At 32.5% G+C, this 17,908-nt stretch overlaps 1 protein-coding gene across 2 annotated transcripts in view; it reads right to left on the bottom strand.

The window, feature by feature from the left end:
- Positions 1 to 17,908, bottom strand: part of RTTN (rotatin) — an 86,350-nt gene that overhangs the window by 18,683 nt on the left and 49,759 nt on the right. For both annotated transcript variants that reach the window (XM_035318184.1, XM_035318185.1), the window contains 9 exons: positions 17,412 to 17,540; positions 15,770 to 15,877; positions 14,983 to 15,141; positions 14,731 to 14,802; positions 10,257 to 10,449; positions 8,830 to 8,912; positions 2,462 to 2,573; positions 1,609 to 1,804; positions 477 to 567 (listed from right to left, as the gene is read on the bottom strand). In XM_035318184.1, the coding sequence (XP_035174075.1) occupies positions 477 to 567; positions 1,609 to 1,804; positions 2,462 to 2,573; positions 8,830 to 8,912; positions 10,257 to 10,449; positions 14,731 to 14,802; positions 14,983 to 15,141; positions 15,770 to 15,877; positions 17,412 to 17,540 (1,143 nt within the window). The remainder of the gene's footprint in view (positions 1 to 476; positions 568 to 1,608; positions 1,805 to 2,461; positions 2,574 to 8,829; positions 8,913 to 10,256; positions 10,450 to 14,730; positions 14,803 to 14,982; positions 15,142 to 15,769; positions 15,878 to 17,411; positions 17,541 to 17,908) is intronic.

The following is a 17,908-nucleotide window of genomic DNA, read 5'->3' as shown; positions in this document are numbered from 1 at the left end:
ACTAAATATTTTGCTAAGTTAAATTTGAGACAAAAGTAGATCTGTTAGCAACAACCCTTATACATTTTACATACATCAGAGTTAGTTGAGAACTATTCACGTGTCTGCAGGACTGGAGCCAAAGCAAAGCTGCCAGATTTGTCACAGAAACTAAGTGTCGGTAACTGCATCTGTCTCACACTTCAATTCTGTACAAAGAAATTCTATTATATGTTTATTGTAACTGCTCAATTCAATGTGTTTTAGAAATGCAAAATTGGTTTTCAGTTGTTTGATGGTTCTAGATATTGTTCTAATAGAGAAATTATTTTTTCTATGTTGAACATAGTACTGTTTATTTTATCTTAAACCTTTTGAAAAACACAGATTCATATGAGTATAGCCTATGGCAATATGTCTAGCATATGTTAAGAAATACAGATAACAAACATAACTAATTTCATAATTAAAAAAATAGTAACAATTACATCTCTAACCTGAGCTTTTACATGTTCTGTATGACATGGATGACCCAGTGGAGCTTTCAATTCCAAGATATATCTCTCAACCAGATTAGCACTTACAAGACTAAAATAAAATAAAGTAAGCTGGTTAGAAATATACTTAAATAATTAAAACATCCTACTAACTTAACACTCTACATCTGAGAACATTTTAAACAGAGTAAAAATAAATTGTGATGTATTTTCTTTATATATATATATTTGGAATATATCTAGTGCATTAGCAACCATTGTAGCATTAAGCTGTTCCAGAATAGCTGGCATAAATTCCTATGGATATTTCACTGGTTAAAAATCTTTACATTTGATTGTTTATTTTCTTTCTCATGTAACAATAAACAGCACTGTAATAGTACAAACTGTATTCAAACAAGGTTCTTCCTTAATTGCCATATGAAGATCAACTGCAAAAGCTCTTTAAAGACTTAAAAAAAAAAAATTATGCTTCACTTTAAGATTTCCAAGCACTGTCTGCAGATGAAAGAATTTATTATGATGCAAGTAAAAACATGGAATACAATCTGAAGACTACTTTGCAGATGTTTCTTATTTATAGAAATAGAAACAAAAATAAAAATAAAACAAGCAAACAAAAAAAATCCCAATACAGTCTCTGATCTTTCCCAAGCTGTCAAGCATTGCTTACTCTCTTTTAATGCAACAGGCCTTGGCTCACCCTCAAAATATAGTTTTATTTAATTACAACTAGAAAACCATAAAATTAATCAAAATGATCTGCAATTCTGTCAGATCAATATTCAATACGCTCTGACTACATCACACCACTATGTTAAACCATCACACCACTGTTAAAAAGAGAAACAAAGGTGACTAAATGATCATCTAGACCAAATGTCACATGACTAGTACACAGTAGTCCTGTACAAACTACACACCACAAATGGTATCACCAATATGACTCTCTCCTATGAAAAAAAAATCTTAACTCCTTTATTGGTTGTTTGTCAAAAAAAACACACTCTAGAAGCAAGAATTGATCAATAACTTTAACAATTTTGCCATACCCATAGATCTCCTTTCAAACTTTTCACCGTTATTACATTACTACACTTTGTCTGTAATTCAGCAGTTATTGATCTCATACCTGCTGAGAGCTGTTAGCAAATGTACTTGTTGAAGAGCAATTCCAGTATCTTTTGGTGTAACAATCATCAAATTGTGCAGAAGGCTGCAAACAGCTGACACAAGTGCAGGTGTGACTACAGCACATTGTTTAGACATAGCAGCTGTGGCAGAATCACTTCGACTTAGAGATGCCGTTGTGGTAGTATCACTTTGACCTAAAAGGTTTTTAAACAACAACAGATGCTAAAAGATGTAAAGTAGTTACAGAAAATAACTTGATTTCTATTTTTCAGAAAATATTAAGGTTTCTTACATACTTAGAACAGTATATTCTGGAGCAGAAAAAACATCAAATACATGAAAGTGTTATTTAAAATAGCTCTGAAACAAAGTGTTCTTTCTAGAGAGTACCAGTAATTGTAAAAGACAAATGCTAAATTTGGAATTATACAAATTTTGTTTTAAATTATTTCCTTAACAATATTTTTAAAATATATCTATATATTATATATAACTCCTTATATACATTAGCTTATTTATTACATTATTTACATTTTATCACTTTACAACTATATTTAAACACACACAAAGCTTTTTCTGCCTGCACATGCATGTTATGTATATGACAGCTTTATCAAAATCAAATGTTTTAAAAGGGTGACTGTAAGGCAGTCTACTTAACTTCTGTCAAATCTAAGTCACCCTATTTCCTTTTAAAGATGGTATTTCATGCTTGTCTTCTAATATAACCATTAGAAACATCAATGGTGAGTGTTCCAGTAATACACAAGCCTTATACTTATGTACATATACTGGAATATTGGTAGGCTATGCAGTAATCATTATGTATTAAAACTCAAAGTTTGACTTACCTTGTGCCGTAAGCCGACTAACTGCAGTTTCAGGAATGAGGTTGGTTGAATTTGTTGGGACTGTTGACTGAAGCTCAGTAACACTTTCCAGTGATTGTGAGGGAGATAGAATCTAGAAAGCCATAAAAAGGAAACGAGTTGATTCCAGCTTTGATAGAGCAGACTTCCATTTACATTTTGCTTATACAAACAAACAAAAGTTGTAAAAATTGATCATGGTCAAAATCTATTCAATTACCGTTTTTCATATATGTGTGTATATATATATCTGTGCACATATATACACAAATGAATGAATTAATATACACCAAAAAATCTATATTTACATGCATCCAATGATTGAAACTGTTGAAAGATAAGCAATACAAACAGCCTGAAACATTTCAGTTTAAAACTGATCCATGTCCATGGTAGTAGAAATTTCTCCTCTTCATTTCTTTTTCTTTTTTCCCCATCTATATAATTGATTCAATCTATATTTGCATTAAAAAATAAATGGAGAGGAGGAAGAGAGGCACCACTGAAGTACTTAAACTCAAGTTTCTCATACACTATTTGCTCCACTGAGCACATTGGCACTTGTCCATTTGTACAAAGACACACAGATAAAGTGTGTAAGTTGAAGTTCCAGAGCCTTTCTCACTCTGAGTACGTGCCTTAGTCTTCTTCCTGTGAATCTCAGGTTCATTACATAGTGAAAATACTAGATACTTATTGGATAATTTTCGTCGTACTACCATGCTCTTTCAACCCACTAATCAACTACAGTAGTCATCATATTATTAATTTTTCATGATTTCAAAAGGGATTGTTAATACTTTTGTTACTGTTTAAAACCATAAGCCAGAAATCAGAAGAACTAGAATTCACAGCTTAGCAGTTTTGTGACACGACAAGACCTGTGACCTGTCTTAAAGTACATCAGTATCTCCCACATTGGGTAATTACTTCATCTATTAATTTTGATTCTTATCTGAACAAGTCATATTTATATCTATATTTTTTTTACCCCCAAAAAATATCAATATACATTGTAAAGAACATAGGGCTTTGGGAACTGCGATGAAATACCTGGACAGTTACAGCATCTTGAAAGACTTTTCTTCACTGTGAGCTTTCTAAGGAAGACTACAAATAAAACTTCTGAAGTGCTTCAAAGTTTTATTAAAGTATCAGTTGGGATATTTTTTTTTTTTTTTTTACCTATGGAAAAGTCAGAAGCAACTTAATGGAGAAAACACAAAAAATAAAGGGTGGGGAACAGGAAATCAGAAATTATTCTTCCTACCCATTGTATTCTTGTAGCTAGGTTACTTCTTTCCAGGTTTGGCTTTGATTTTTTAGAAGCACTTTGAGCTACAGGAACTCTCTATATAGTATTTTCTCATCCTTTGGAAGGTTTAACCCCACTGCCCCATGCACCATCACTGCCAAATGTTGTCAGGCTTCTACGGGGCTTTGAGCAAACTGCTCTTGGCAGAGAGGGGTGGAACTAGATGACTTTTAAGGTCCCCTCCAATGCAAAACATTCTATAATTTTATCAGCACATTTTTTACTTGAGACCACAGTCCTTGTCTGAGCAAAAGGTAGCTACCTCCATGTTATAGCTCTGTTCTCTCCCATTTTTATCTGTCCTACTACAGTCCATCCTACAGTCTCAAATATTTCTCAATGTAACACTGTAACACTAAAGATAAGTTACAGTAAGATTTGTGATGCGTGTCTGAAAACCACGATTTACATATATTTGGTGGACTAGGACTTGCCTGGCAGAGTATTTTTCTTGTTAGCAAAAAGCAGTACCAAACTGCACCAACCAATTCAAATTCAATCTTTGTTTAGACATACAACTAAAGAGCATTATTTGCCATTTGAAATAAATTATTCAAAGCTTTATAACTGCAGATTCAAATCATTCTTGAAAATTATTATATTAAATCAATCCACCTTGACTTGTGACAAATTCTGCGTGCATTTAGCACTGCAATTGCAAGTATTCTAGTAAATAACAAATCTTTCTTGAAAAGTACAAATGCAACCTCCAACAGTCCACTTCTGTAACACGTAAACCCTGAAAGAAGTTACTACCATATTGAGTCATCTTAAAGATATTATTATGAATTCATAAACGCTTTCACATGTTAATAAATAACATCACCTACACTGCACAATAAATTCTTCTTGCATCTTGCAAAAATATGTCTGAACACTTTCAGCAAACTCTTTTAACCTCTAGGATACAAATCCTTCTGGCACTGCATTAGAAGGCTAATTCTCTTTTCAAGTGACTAATTCTCTTTTCAAAGCTTTAGATCACTGAACTATACAGCTGTCTGGTAACCACAGATTCAGAACACACATTTCTTTTTAATATAAAATAGGAAGATTTCATAGAAAAGATTAGCCGTAACTTGGCTATCTGGGAAATGTTTGTACCTGCACCACAGCTCAAGTTTTTAAGTAACTGTTCATTCTGCAAAGCAGCCCTGGCCAAAAAAAAAAAAATATCCCTAGTATGAAATATATTGGTATGTCCATGCTGACTGGTGTTCTCAACCAACTATACATACTTAACTAGTATGTTTGTTTTATGTTTAAGCAAGTTTTCTGTAATAACAACTTGCATTAATGTTTAAACTATAAATAACTATAAATTTTATACAACTCAAAGGTGTATTATTTCTCAGAATCAGACTGCTTGCAACATCCACAGTAGTTTACAGAAAAAAAATCAACAAAATTCACTGTAATTCACCAAGACCTTAAAGACACTAAATACAGCATGTATCAAAGTACAAGCAATCCAGCTCTCCTGCTGTCTTTTATGTGACCTTGAATCATTGATTTCATTCCTACACTGCCATTCTTCACTCTATAAAATGTGCAAAATTGTATTTATAGCCTCTGCAAGACCTTTGACAGACTATTTTATAGACTGAAGTACAACAACAATAACAATTTATGTTATTTAGTGCATTTGTTTTTTATTTTTCACATTTTTAATTTTTGCAGATTTGGGGAAAAACATTAGGGATAAAGAAAAACAATGAGTCCAAAAAAATTCAGATACTATTTTGACTTAGGGTCATGTGGAACACTGTGTGAAATCAGACTTTGGTAGTGGATAGCTTAGATTATATTAAATCTGAAAACAGAAAATACTGTCTTTTTGTTTATGTCAGAACTGTTTTCAAATATATTTAAAAAAAAAAAACAATAAAAAAATAATAATAATACTTTTCTGTTCATAGAATTTATAGAATAATAATAGTCCTTTTGTGTTCGTAGAATTCAAGCATGCTGGCTCCCATAAAAATCTTCTGGATGTGATTTATTGAAGCAAAAAAAAAAAGTTTTATCTTCCTAAACTAGCATTTATGCAATGAATAGATATAGACATAATTAAAATACTCTTTCTTTAAAATGTATTAAATATCAGAAAAGGTCTTCCAAAATAAATATTTTTACTTGTTTTGATAGCTGGTAACTGTCAGTTACTTGTGGCTGTTGTCACCAAATGTGTATCATACAAACGCTTTTCCCTGCAATAGAGCCTGAAGGCTCCCTTTCAACTACAATAGGGAAAGCTTGCCATCTAGTGGGCTTGGAATGATTATGTGCTCCTGGTACCATCAATAGAAGAAACTTCTTTAAACTTTTGATAATGACTTCATAAATATGTTTCTTTTCCTCATTTATCAACATGGAAAGCTTTAGGCCAATCTGTAGGAAGGTAAAACCCGAAGTTTTAGAAATAAACTGCAAGTGAATTATTTCAAATCATGTAATTTTAAAAAATATTTCTGAACTTTACTAGACAGATACTTCATAGTCATTAACTGCGCTCTGAAACAGTTTATATTTAGCCTCAGTTCCCTTCCTCTGTCTTTCCTCTCCAACTGGCATTGAAATATGAGACCTCTGCAACTCTTATCTATCCATCTTTTTTTTTATTATAGACAAGAAACAGTCTATATAAACAAGAGTTTACAGCTGTTAAAAAGTTGACAGTGTTAATGAATGTGTAGGACAAATGGAAATAAAATCACTTTCCATCTTGACAGTCAAGTAATCCTACTAAATGTAAAGTCTACAACATCTGGAGGACTGATACAAATTACTATAGATAGATAGCTTTCAGATTTATATAATTAGTCAGAACTACAGAGCAAAGCCTTTACATTAATCGATGATGCTACTTTACGCATATAAATTAAAATACATTAATTTGACCTACTAGATTCCAAGTTGTTTTTTTTTGTTTGTTTGTTTGTTTTTTTAAGACACAGAAGCTGCACTAGCTTGTTGAAATGAACTAACTCTTCATTAGAACTCAAGTACAACTTCAAGTAGATCAAATATTAGGAAGAATTGCTCAAATTTAACTTTCACCTCAAATAAAAAAAAAAAACGTAAATTTGTTCAACTTTAATAAGAAAGTAAAACCCTAGTCATTAAAAAGGGGAAACAACTGTTTGTAAATAGCGTGAGATTCCTATTAAAATGTTTTTTGTTTTTTTTTCCTTTAAGTAGCATTCATCTAAGATGAAGCATGTATTTCCTGATTTACATGGAGTTCCATTTATTTTAAAATACTCAACTTAGAATATTTAATATTTGGTTAAAATGACTCAAAGGTATTGTTGTGTTTGTTTTTTTTTTTTTTAAATTATTATTATTGTGTGTTTTTTTTTTTTCCCATAAGACAAATGAAAAGCCAGTTCACTAATAATATTTCTAAATCCAAAAGAGATGATTTAGCTTAACACTCAGGTATATTTTTCTTAAGTATTAAAAATATAGAAGAAGTGCTCTTCATTTATAATAGAGAGTCAAACAAGAAGGGGAAGCGTTAATTATGAAACATTTTGAGAAAAAAAGTTGCAGTACTGGCTTTTCTGCCTTTTTTTTTTTTTTGGATCCCCTTAGGCATAGCAATTTGAGTCAATAATACAGTATCCTGGTGTGTTTTATAAGTATTTGTTATATCTGTACATTTGTTTAACAGAAAATAAACTTTTGGGCAATTAGTTCAAAAGTAATTATTTTCAATGTGTAAACACAGCCCTAACATTCTTTAACTGGGAAACTTAAAAGTGCCCTAGCCTAATATATTGTTAAGAGAGAAGAAAAAGAAAAAAGCACAATCAAATGAAAACTATGCTAAATGTATATGAAACTTTTTATATTCAAAACAAGCACCTATGAATATAGCAAAACAAGCAATATAGGTGCCTTAAGTACTGAGTTTCAGCAGTAGCATTTAATGGATCACGACCATGTTAACTGAAATATGAAGCAGTGAACATGAATATGACCTATAATGCTCTTAATGTATTTTCTTTCATACAAGGAATTAGTGGAAAACAAACCTAGAGATAACGCTATTCTTACTGCATTAGTAATTGTCCTACATTGTGATTTTTTTTTTTGTTTGCTTGTTTTACAATGACTTTCAAAGAAACCTACACTTAGCTGTGACAGCTTTTATAGATGTAACATTATGGCTTTCATATTACGTTATGAAATAATGGTTATTCATATATCAGAAAATTCCAAAGAAAATATAAAAATAGATTATAAATATGTCAAACATTTCTTGGAGTTATGCTACAATCTTTGAAAATATATGATTTTTATTAGGTAATTCATGAATGTTATAGAAGCTTCCCCCTCAGCCTCATCTAGTATTATTACCAATCCATTCTGGAACTGGAAAAAACGTATTTAATTTTCTCCTTTTGCATTTGCCATTTTGAAAATAGCATATGTTTACAGTATTTCACTGCAGAAGTCATCCTAGCCAGAAACAAACTTTTCAAACAGAAACCTACTTTCTAATATTGTTCTTTTGTATCTTGACTCTTGTGAACGCTTGTGGCACTTTCAAGTTTTATAAACACATTTTCAGAATCCAATGTTCATTATTATATTGAATATAATTTTAGAACAATACACCTCTGTTGTTTTGATTGATCCAGTCCTGTAGTTGTATTATGTAAATATAGGTTCATTCTGAAAAGATAGTTTGGATATAAGCAGAAGTAGCAACTAAAGACAGATGATTGCATTTTGTCAATAAAGCCAATTACAGAGTAAGTAATCTCTAGAGAGTATATCTTTGTGGGAGAAGCTATAGAATTTTAGCACTGTCCTATGCATTTCACTAGACAAGCCATTTTAAAGTTTTACTCAGCATACTCAGCTAATTCACAGTACATTTCAATTTAGGTTTTTTTTTTTTTTTTTTTTTACATTTCAGTTTACTTTAATTTTTTTTTTTTATAAGCACTTAATGCTTATTTTCTTCACAGCATCTCATTAACGATGGTGCATTAAAAATAAAAAAGATTACTCTGAACGTTACCATAGTTTCTGATGTTGACTGAGAATGTGAAGATTGGCTTTGACCGGCTGGAACCTTCCAAAGATTAAGAGAATCATCCAAATCTGTATGGGAAAAGCGGGGGAAAAAAAGACAATTATCAGTATCAAACAAATTTTTCTTTTTTATTACTACAATACCACGAGAGAGCAAAACAAGCTTTTCAAAGCTTTGTTTCATGAAACAAGGAAGTAGACAGTTATACTTCTGAAAGTCTCAAATATTTAATAGGTTTGCATGCATTGTACCGCTCAACTACTATCCAGCAAATCCCTTGAATAAACAGAAATTAAATAGATTAAATACGATATTCAGCTATGACATAAAATAGCATGGAAAAAGCTATAGTTAGCTCAAATTGCAGTTACATAGCCTTTAATTGTTTGAAATAATTCAGATTTAGTTTTATTTAAAATATAATAGGATAAAAGTACTGATACTGTGTTCTCACAATACAAACATAATGAACTGATGCACTCAACTTCAAAAAAAGCTTCAAGTTTATAACTGAAGAGAAGCAGTTTCAGGAGAAACCATGCCCCTAAATATAATGAAGGCAGAATTAACTTGTAAATGTGTTTCAGAAGAAAAAGTGATGAAACCTTTATAGCTCAAACCTGTTAATAATAGGCTTTCAGTTTTTTATATGTAGTAAAAATAAGTAAGTCAAACAGTATGGCACTAGACTGCACAGATTCCAAATCCCCAAATATATTATTATTAAGATATATTATTATTAAGATATATTATTATTAAGATATATTAAGATAAACTTAATACATATCTGGACAAGAATGTGGGTTCCACCATGCATCATAGAAAGAGACTTAGAAAATGATTAATCAATATGAGTTAGATCTCTGGTATTTCAAAGGTATTCAGCTTAAAAAAAAATCTAACCAATCTGAATATTTGATCAATCCCTGAACTAAATTATATCTGAATGTCTTAGCACACTGATATCTTCAGCACTATGGAAGCCACTCCTAATCATGCATCTTTGAAGCCGAACAAAACACACACATTAAGAAACAGAAGTAGATGTAGACTGTTTCTAAAACTGTATGCATTTATTTTTCCTGAACTTTCGTCATACTTGTCTGTTGAAGTCGCAAGTGTCAAAAGCATTTTAACCCCAACATTTCACAAGAAAACCTGCTGTAGAAACAATTACACCTTTTCCATTTATAATTTTTTGAAGATGTAACAGTTCAGAGCTTTTTCTGAGATATGCCGAATTATTTACTCTTAGATATTTAGAGCCATACTGAACTTGAAAACATTTTAATTCATGGCTTACATATTAAAAATGAAGCTCAAATTGAATATGATTTACTTGAGGTAAATTACTCTAAACTAGACATTACTTCAGTAGGTTAAAAATGCAAGATTACATTAGCATAACTTACCAGTTATACCACTTTTTTCAGTAATGTGGTTGTCTTCCCTGGAAGAATTTAAATCAAACATATAACAACCTAGGTAACAGTGTTTCACCATCTGATTCAAATGTTCATAAAATTGACAGTGATACAAAAGAGCGTTAAGTGCAGGTATTCCTGTCTGGGAGAGGCCAGATTCTTCATCATGTACACAGGGGCCCTGAAGACATGAAATTCACAAAGATAATTATTTTACGTAAAAGATTCCTTTAAAGAAAACTGTCAAAAACAAACAAAACAAAACACAACTCTAAGCCTAATACTGTGTATGTGTAAATATAACAGCTATATACAAAATATAAATAAAATAAATATAAAATATAAATATATTTTATATAAATATAAAAATATAAAATATAAAAATATAAAATATAATATAAAATATAAATATAACAGCTATATACATAGCTGTTTTACAGACTAACAGATTCTAGAAGTCAGATTTAGATTTTATTAAGACTAAATCAAAGTTTTACAAAAACAGTAATGATTTAGTAAAATGGAAGTTGTTATTTAACTCCTGAGAAACTTGTAACATCTAAGTAGAAAGCCATGGAAAGCTGTAACTTGTGGGATTTAATACTTTACAACTCTAATTTCTTGTTTAATTCTGTTTATAGATATAAGTATATTGCCATTATACTATCTACCCATGTCAATCTACTATGATAAAATATTTAGAAAATTAAAAAAAAAATAATGAAAAATTCTCTTTGAAAAATGTTTTTCAGACCTTTTTAAATACTGACTCAAGGGAAAACATTGTAGAGAACTGAGTTTATACCTCGAAAGAAATACCTTAGTTGTTTGTTTTCCACATCAACAGTGTGGTTTGCCTGTTTATATTACAGTATTTTTTCCAGTGTTTTCTACGGTAATAGAAGAAAACAGAAAATCCCTTTTAAGCTATCACCTGTTTTAGACTGACTATAAAATGAGAAATGTTAAATTGGCAAAAGAACTCAAAGTGAGAAAAAAATACATTCTGCAAGTTTTAGAAGGGATCTTGCAGAACTGTAATTAAGAAACTTGTTAAATTCATCAGAAAAATAAGTGGCTAATGCTAGTTAGAAACTTTCCTTTGTAGTCAGCAGATAGCAGCATAAACAACATACACAACAAATAAGTCATTTGATAGACACTATTTACCCCCAAGAGGCTCCCCCAATCCCTCCATTTACACTCAATATAAGCCTTCTTTCCAAGGAAAAAAGATGAAATAGAAGGCGTAAAACTGTTTTGTATGTCAGGGTAAATTACAGCCAGAGCTCTGAATGGCTACTGCTAATTCTTCTCTATGATTCTACATAAACAGACTATTTCACTATTTGCCTTTTATGCTAATTAAAGAAGAATTATATACGACAAATAGTTTGAAGAATAATATGTTATTTCATGCAAATTGCTCATAACGAATTATAAAACTGTAGTCATTCACTATCAGCAATATACTTGGACTGTATAAACAATGACAAATGCATTCGTAGGAAATTCTGTTAAATTTAGTCAAAATCTTACTACCCATAACTGTCTCTACCAGTTTAAAAACCTATACCACTCACTTTATTACACAATGGTTATACTCAAAGTGTCATTCATCAGTTACTTCCACAATGTGGTCTGACTTAAGCAATCTTCAGAAAATGTAGTACATTGCAGTCTTAGAATATTTTATACAGGTTGACTTGACTCATTTCAAATTGTCTCCTGTGGACACTCTTTAAAGTAACATAGCTAAATGAGCTATTACAAAACAAATCAACCAAGTAACAGCAACACTATAGACATTCATGTGAAGATACTGGCCTACAAGCTCCAGCAACAGCCTTTCCTTTTCCAACACTATTTTCATCCCTGAATAATAATGTTCTACTTTGGCTATGGTACGTTATAGCTACTATCCACTCAGATCCACATAATTGGTCTCATTTGAACTTGCTTGCATTAAGGTCTACAGGCAAATTATCTTATCCAGTGTGACGAAAAAAAAAGTAACTGAACTACAGAATTTTATCCTGGTGGTATCTTACAACTTTAATTGCTGCTTATATTTTCAACACTTTTAATTTACCAGTTACCATAAAGTGTTGTTTGATAATATCTTTCAGCATGAACACTTATTAAGAGATGAGCAATTTCCATTAAACTGCACTTAACAAGAATTGACTCAACACTCACATTAATTGCACTGGCATTCATCCAGAATTCTGCAACTGGATTCAGTTTCTGTCACCTCACCATAGTCATTGAATTATTAAAAAAGAATAAAAAGCAACTTTCAATTCAGTTTATATTGACAATTTATAACAGCTGCACCTCGCAAGTCCCCTGCTACTAAATAATTATTATTTATATTGGTAAAATATTAATTTTGTAAGTAACCAAAGACTGAAACAAGCCAGATATAAAGGAATATGTTCATGTAGTCTGTAATAATCAGATGTAAATAAAAGATGTCTGGGGGACAAGAGGCTGGAGAGCAGCCCCATGGAAATTAATTCCGGCTGACAGTGAGTTGAATGTAAGTCAAGTGTGCCCTGGCAGCCAAGAGGACCAACCATATCCTGGGGGTGCATCAAGCACAGCATTGCTAGCCAGTTCAGGAAAGTGATCATGACTCCTCTGCTCTGCGCTGGTGTAGCCTCACCTCGAATACTGTGTAGTTTTGGGCACTACAATACAACAAGGACATAAAACTATAAGACTATAAGAACTATTAGGACTATAAAACTATTACAGAGGTGTCCAAAGGAGGGCTACAAAGATGGTGAAGGGTATAGAGGGGAAGATGTAGGAGGAGCAGCTAAGGTCACTTTGTTCAGCCTGGAAAAGAGGAAACTGAGGGGAGGCCTAATGGCAACCTACAGCTTCCTGATCTCTTCTACTCTTCTATTGTTGGTCAGCAATAGGACCTGAGGGATGGTCATGAAGCTGCATCAGCAGAGGTCCACGTCACTATACTAGGTCTGGCTGGGATGTTAACTTTCCCTGCAGCAGCCCATACAGTGCTGCACTCTGCACTTGTAGACAGAACAGCAGTGGTATCACACCAGTGTTGTGTCTGCTGCTGAGAAGTGCTGGCACAGCATCAGGACTACCTCTAACACTCCTAGGGAGTGAGCAAGAAAGTGAGGAAGAAACATCACCAGGGCAGCTGGCCTAAACCAACCAAAGGGATATTCCATTCCATATGATGTCACACTCAGCAATAAAAATTGGAAAAAGGAAGAAGAAGGGAGGGGTGGGCTCTCGTTGCGAAAACATCTGTCCTCCTCCCAAACACCAGCTACGTGCATTGAGGCCCTGCTTCAAGGACGTGGTCAAGCATGGCTCATTTGTGGGAAGTAGAGAGTAATTTCTTTCCTCTGCACTTCCACATAGCCTTTACTTGCCTTGTTTTGTTATTCCTTTTCCCCCTCCCTCTTCCCCTTTCCCTTTTTTTTGCCTTTAGTTGAATTGTTTAATTAATAATAATATTTCCTTAATACTTTTTTTTTCCTTTAATTAAATTATCCTTATCTCAACCCGTGAGTTGTTCTTTCCTTTCCTTCTTCCCCTGCTCATCTGAGGAGGGGGAGTGAGAGAGTGGTTGTGGCGTTCAGCTGCCTAGCACGGTAAAACCACCACAATCAGATATTATGAAAAGGTTATACGCTGAAAGGTTGGTTGGAACAGTCTCCCCAGGGAAGTGGTCATGGCAACATGACTGCTAGAGTTCAAGAAGCATTTGGATAACACTCTCAGACATATGGTTTGACTTTTGGGTGGTCCTGTGTGGAGATAGGAGTTGGCCTTGATCCTTGTGGATCCCTGCCAACTATGAATTGATTATGAATTCTATGATTCCCTTCCATATGAATTCTAACATAGTATACCGAGCTGGAAGGGACCCACGAGGATCATCGGGTATACAAAAATATTCACAATCCTACTGGACACAGCCCTGAGCAACCTGTTGTAGCTCATCCTACTTTCAGCAAGGGAGTAATTTTTTAGATTAAATTACAGCAAGTTGCTAGCTGCTTCATCTTTCTTTGGTACATGCTGTTTCTTGCCACTCATATTTCTTTCAAAACATTTTATAAACACTACATTTTCAGAATTTCTTCTTCCTCACACACCTCAAATCATATTGCATTCTGAGTGTGGGCAGAAAAAAAAAGTCCAGTTTCTATTTTAAAATATTAATGACACTATGTAAGCAAGTAAGTTTCCTAGGAGATTAAAGACATTATATAAGATACTGTACATACATGATCTAAGATACTGAACAATCTAACTTTAGCTGTTTTCTTGAACTTGCTTCATGTTAGAAGTTTGTCTACTCATGTATTTCTTTTCCAAAACGTCACCTCAGACATTAAATACAGGTATAGCGCATTAAGTTTTTATGACAAATAATGCATCTCAAGCATGAACTTTCTCATCAATAGTTACTCACTTGCCAAACACAATCTTTCAAATCTTCAGTAGGAATTGGAATCACAAGAAGATTTTGTAGAATAAAAGCAGCCTAAAAGAAATTAAATCATCAATACTGCAGTCTAGTCATCACAGCTCAATAAAACACATCAGATTGAATAGCAAAGTCTCTATATTATTCCATCACTTTAGACATATATATGAACAAATATTTTCCATGTTCATGTTGGAAAAAAAAAATTAAGACAGCACAATGACACAAGAAACATACCTCCCTGCGTACCATGCTACATTCAGATTGGTCCAGAAGGATGTTTATCACTGTTCCCCATAACCCTCCTGAAATGTTCTGGCAACTTTCTGCTAAAGCAATACATCCTACTTCAAGAGATGTAAGAGCTGATCCTATTCCAAGTGCTGTGAATCTGACCTAGTACATATAAGTACAATATAAAAGTGACATTTCTTACAGTAATATTAAACATGTATTTTAAATTATTATTATCTCAACTGAATCTGTAGCTTAGAAGGAAGTGTTTAAAAAGTAACAAATTATTGTCCTGTATTGATCTGGCCTATAATCACAGCTACATGTACATACAAATGACAAAAATAATAAAATTAATTTCTGAATAGTCAAACGTATTCAAAAAGAAGTATTCAATAATCTTAACATTAAACCATTTAAAAGTAGTTCTGATTAAAAAAAACATAATTCAACAGATTTGCATCAAATACTTTTGCTCTAAACTTGTAGTACAGGTACCTGCTTCTGGGTTTGGAGCTAAACAAGAGCAACATTGATGAAAACTGCTTATGAATCAGTATCTCGAGTGACTAGTGAGAGGACAAAAGACTGAAGATAAAGCGAAGGGTTTCACAGAAAATGCTTATATGGAAATATTGCCTCTACTTTATTGCTATTGTTATTTAGGATATAGCTAGTAACATTTAAAATAATACAAAACAGTAGTATCAATATTGAATAAATTAATCAAACAAAAAAAGTTGTAAATACTTAGGTGTCAAAATAATATATCAACATTACATTAACTAACCTCAGGGTCTCTATCTACCCATAAAGGAACCAGCCATGCCAGACCTAGGTGAGAAGGAAGTTGGTCTTCACTGTTATCATAAGGCAAAGACCAAAGAGATACCCAGTCCTGATCCGAAAACAGAGAAAGTATGGAATTATTTTATAAATCTTTCAATGCCATGCCAGTCTACCAACTGAGCCTAAGTTGTCAATTGCATACTACACCACTTTAAATGCACACAGCACTGATATTCCAGGAAAAAGATTTTGATTCTTCCTCTGTAAATATACATTTAACTTGTTGACTTCACCTACTAAATAAAATTAAATTTATGGCTACTTCTTCATAGGATTAGGATAGCAAAGCTAAAGACAGAATAAACATTTCACTTGAATTTTACACGTATTACTCCTTGCATTTTTTATTTTTGCTCATTATAAACATTTTTTCTTCTTGTAATCATAGGTGTGCAGGAAATTGCCAAATAAGAACATACAATTATTTTTTTGATCATAATTTATTCTTTTCCTTTGTGCATTTGACATATGATTAAACAAAATTATGTAGACTACCATGTATTACCTAGCTGCAGATTCCATAAAATCATACTTGACTTTGCAAACTCAGTTTCTTACTTCAGATCAAAAAATCCATACCAGCAAAGTGCTTTGTTTAGCCATAAAACTGCACAGTGCATTAAGTTCATAATGAACCATGATACCTAAAATTTTATAGATACAGGTCTGAGATGGCCAGAAGATGTATATTTTCATACAGTAGATGACAACGTTGGATGCTTCTCTTGGAGCAGCACATTTTACATGGATCTTCAATACATACAATATTAATAACAGTAGCATAGTCTCTTACAATATTTGAATTTGGAAGGGGAGGGGCATTAAAATACACAATGTAATACAAAACATAAGTCAGGTCAGCAAAGTATGATCATAAAGCAATAATAAAGCCAATAAGGAAACAAAATATTGCATACTAGGTACATGGTCTATTTCTTAGTACTTCTACAAACACCTGATAGTCATTTCTGTCCATCAGTATGAACTAAAGGATCTTACACCCAACTTTACAAGGTGGTTTTGTAAATAATGACCAGAATGGTTCATAATGTCACCAATGAGCAAAATAAAATTTAAAAACCAACTGGATTTTTAACTACTTTTTATTTCAAGTCACTACACTGTACGTTTTAAGTTGGTATTAAAAACTTCAAAAACAAATCACAGTTATCCAGGATGCTTCTTGTATAACACCGATTACACAGAGGAAGGCAGCTAAATTTGTATTCCTTTCTCCAAAAGATCTGACACAAAATCACATGATTGCAAACCATGGATAGTATTTAAAACCTTTTTTAAGAACATAAATTATGAGTAGTGTAGACATTAACACTGTTGTAGACACACATTATGACTTATAGCCACAAAAATGTCGTTGTTCGTTATGTTACTATACATATAATATGTATGACTAAAATAAATGAATAAATAAATAGAATATCACGTCTGGTCTGTCATCCATGCACTTATGATTTAATTTGTCAGATGTAGTAGTCTTTCTGCAATGTACTTAATACTTTGTTACAATATATCTGTGCATAGCCTCAAAAGTGAGGTGATAAGGGCAATTATAACGCACTCACCATATCCTTGGCCTGAGCCATCATTTCATGAGATAAGTGAAGCAAGCAAAGGACTGTGCTTTTTGTAACGCCTTTTCCCATGAAGGACATAGCATTTCCTCCCCATTCAACATAAAATGATGAGATGACCTGGGATTATGGGAAACAGTTCATGGTATCTTTACTGTAAACAGCATACAGGTAGAGTACAAACTGTTGTACAAACTAAAACACAAACCTATAGAAAGATGGCAAACATTATCAAATATTCACTTTCAGCTAGATTTTAAAAATATCTTTATGTCACTTAGTCATACATTGATTTCCTATATGGTTAAACATCTGAAGCTCACTGAAGAGGCAACTAAAAACCAAGCTACGTAGCAAAAATATATAAATAAAAAATATAAAACAAAATACTACAGTGGAACTACATAATAAACAAAATATTGAATAGAAACCTGAAAGTTTATTTTTGATGGAAATGTGTCATTTATTGCACCCATTTTTTCTTTCTG

This window comes from Oxyura jamaicensis, chromosome 2 (genome assembly GCF_011077185.1).
Source record: "Oxyura jamaicensis isolate SHBP4307 breed ruddy duck chromosome 2, BPBGC_Ojam_1.0, whole genome shotgun sequence".
Taxonomy (NCBI): Eukaryota; Metazoa; Chordata; class Aves; order Anseriformes; family Anatidae; genus Oxyura; species Oxyura jamaicensis.
This window is presented reverse-complemented; position numbering and strand designations above follow the sequence as displayed.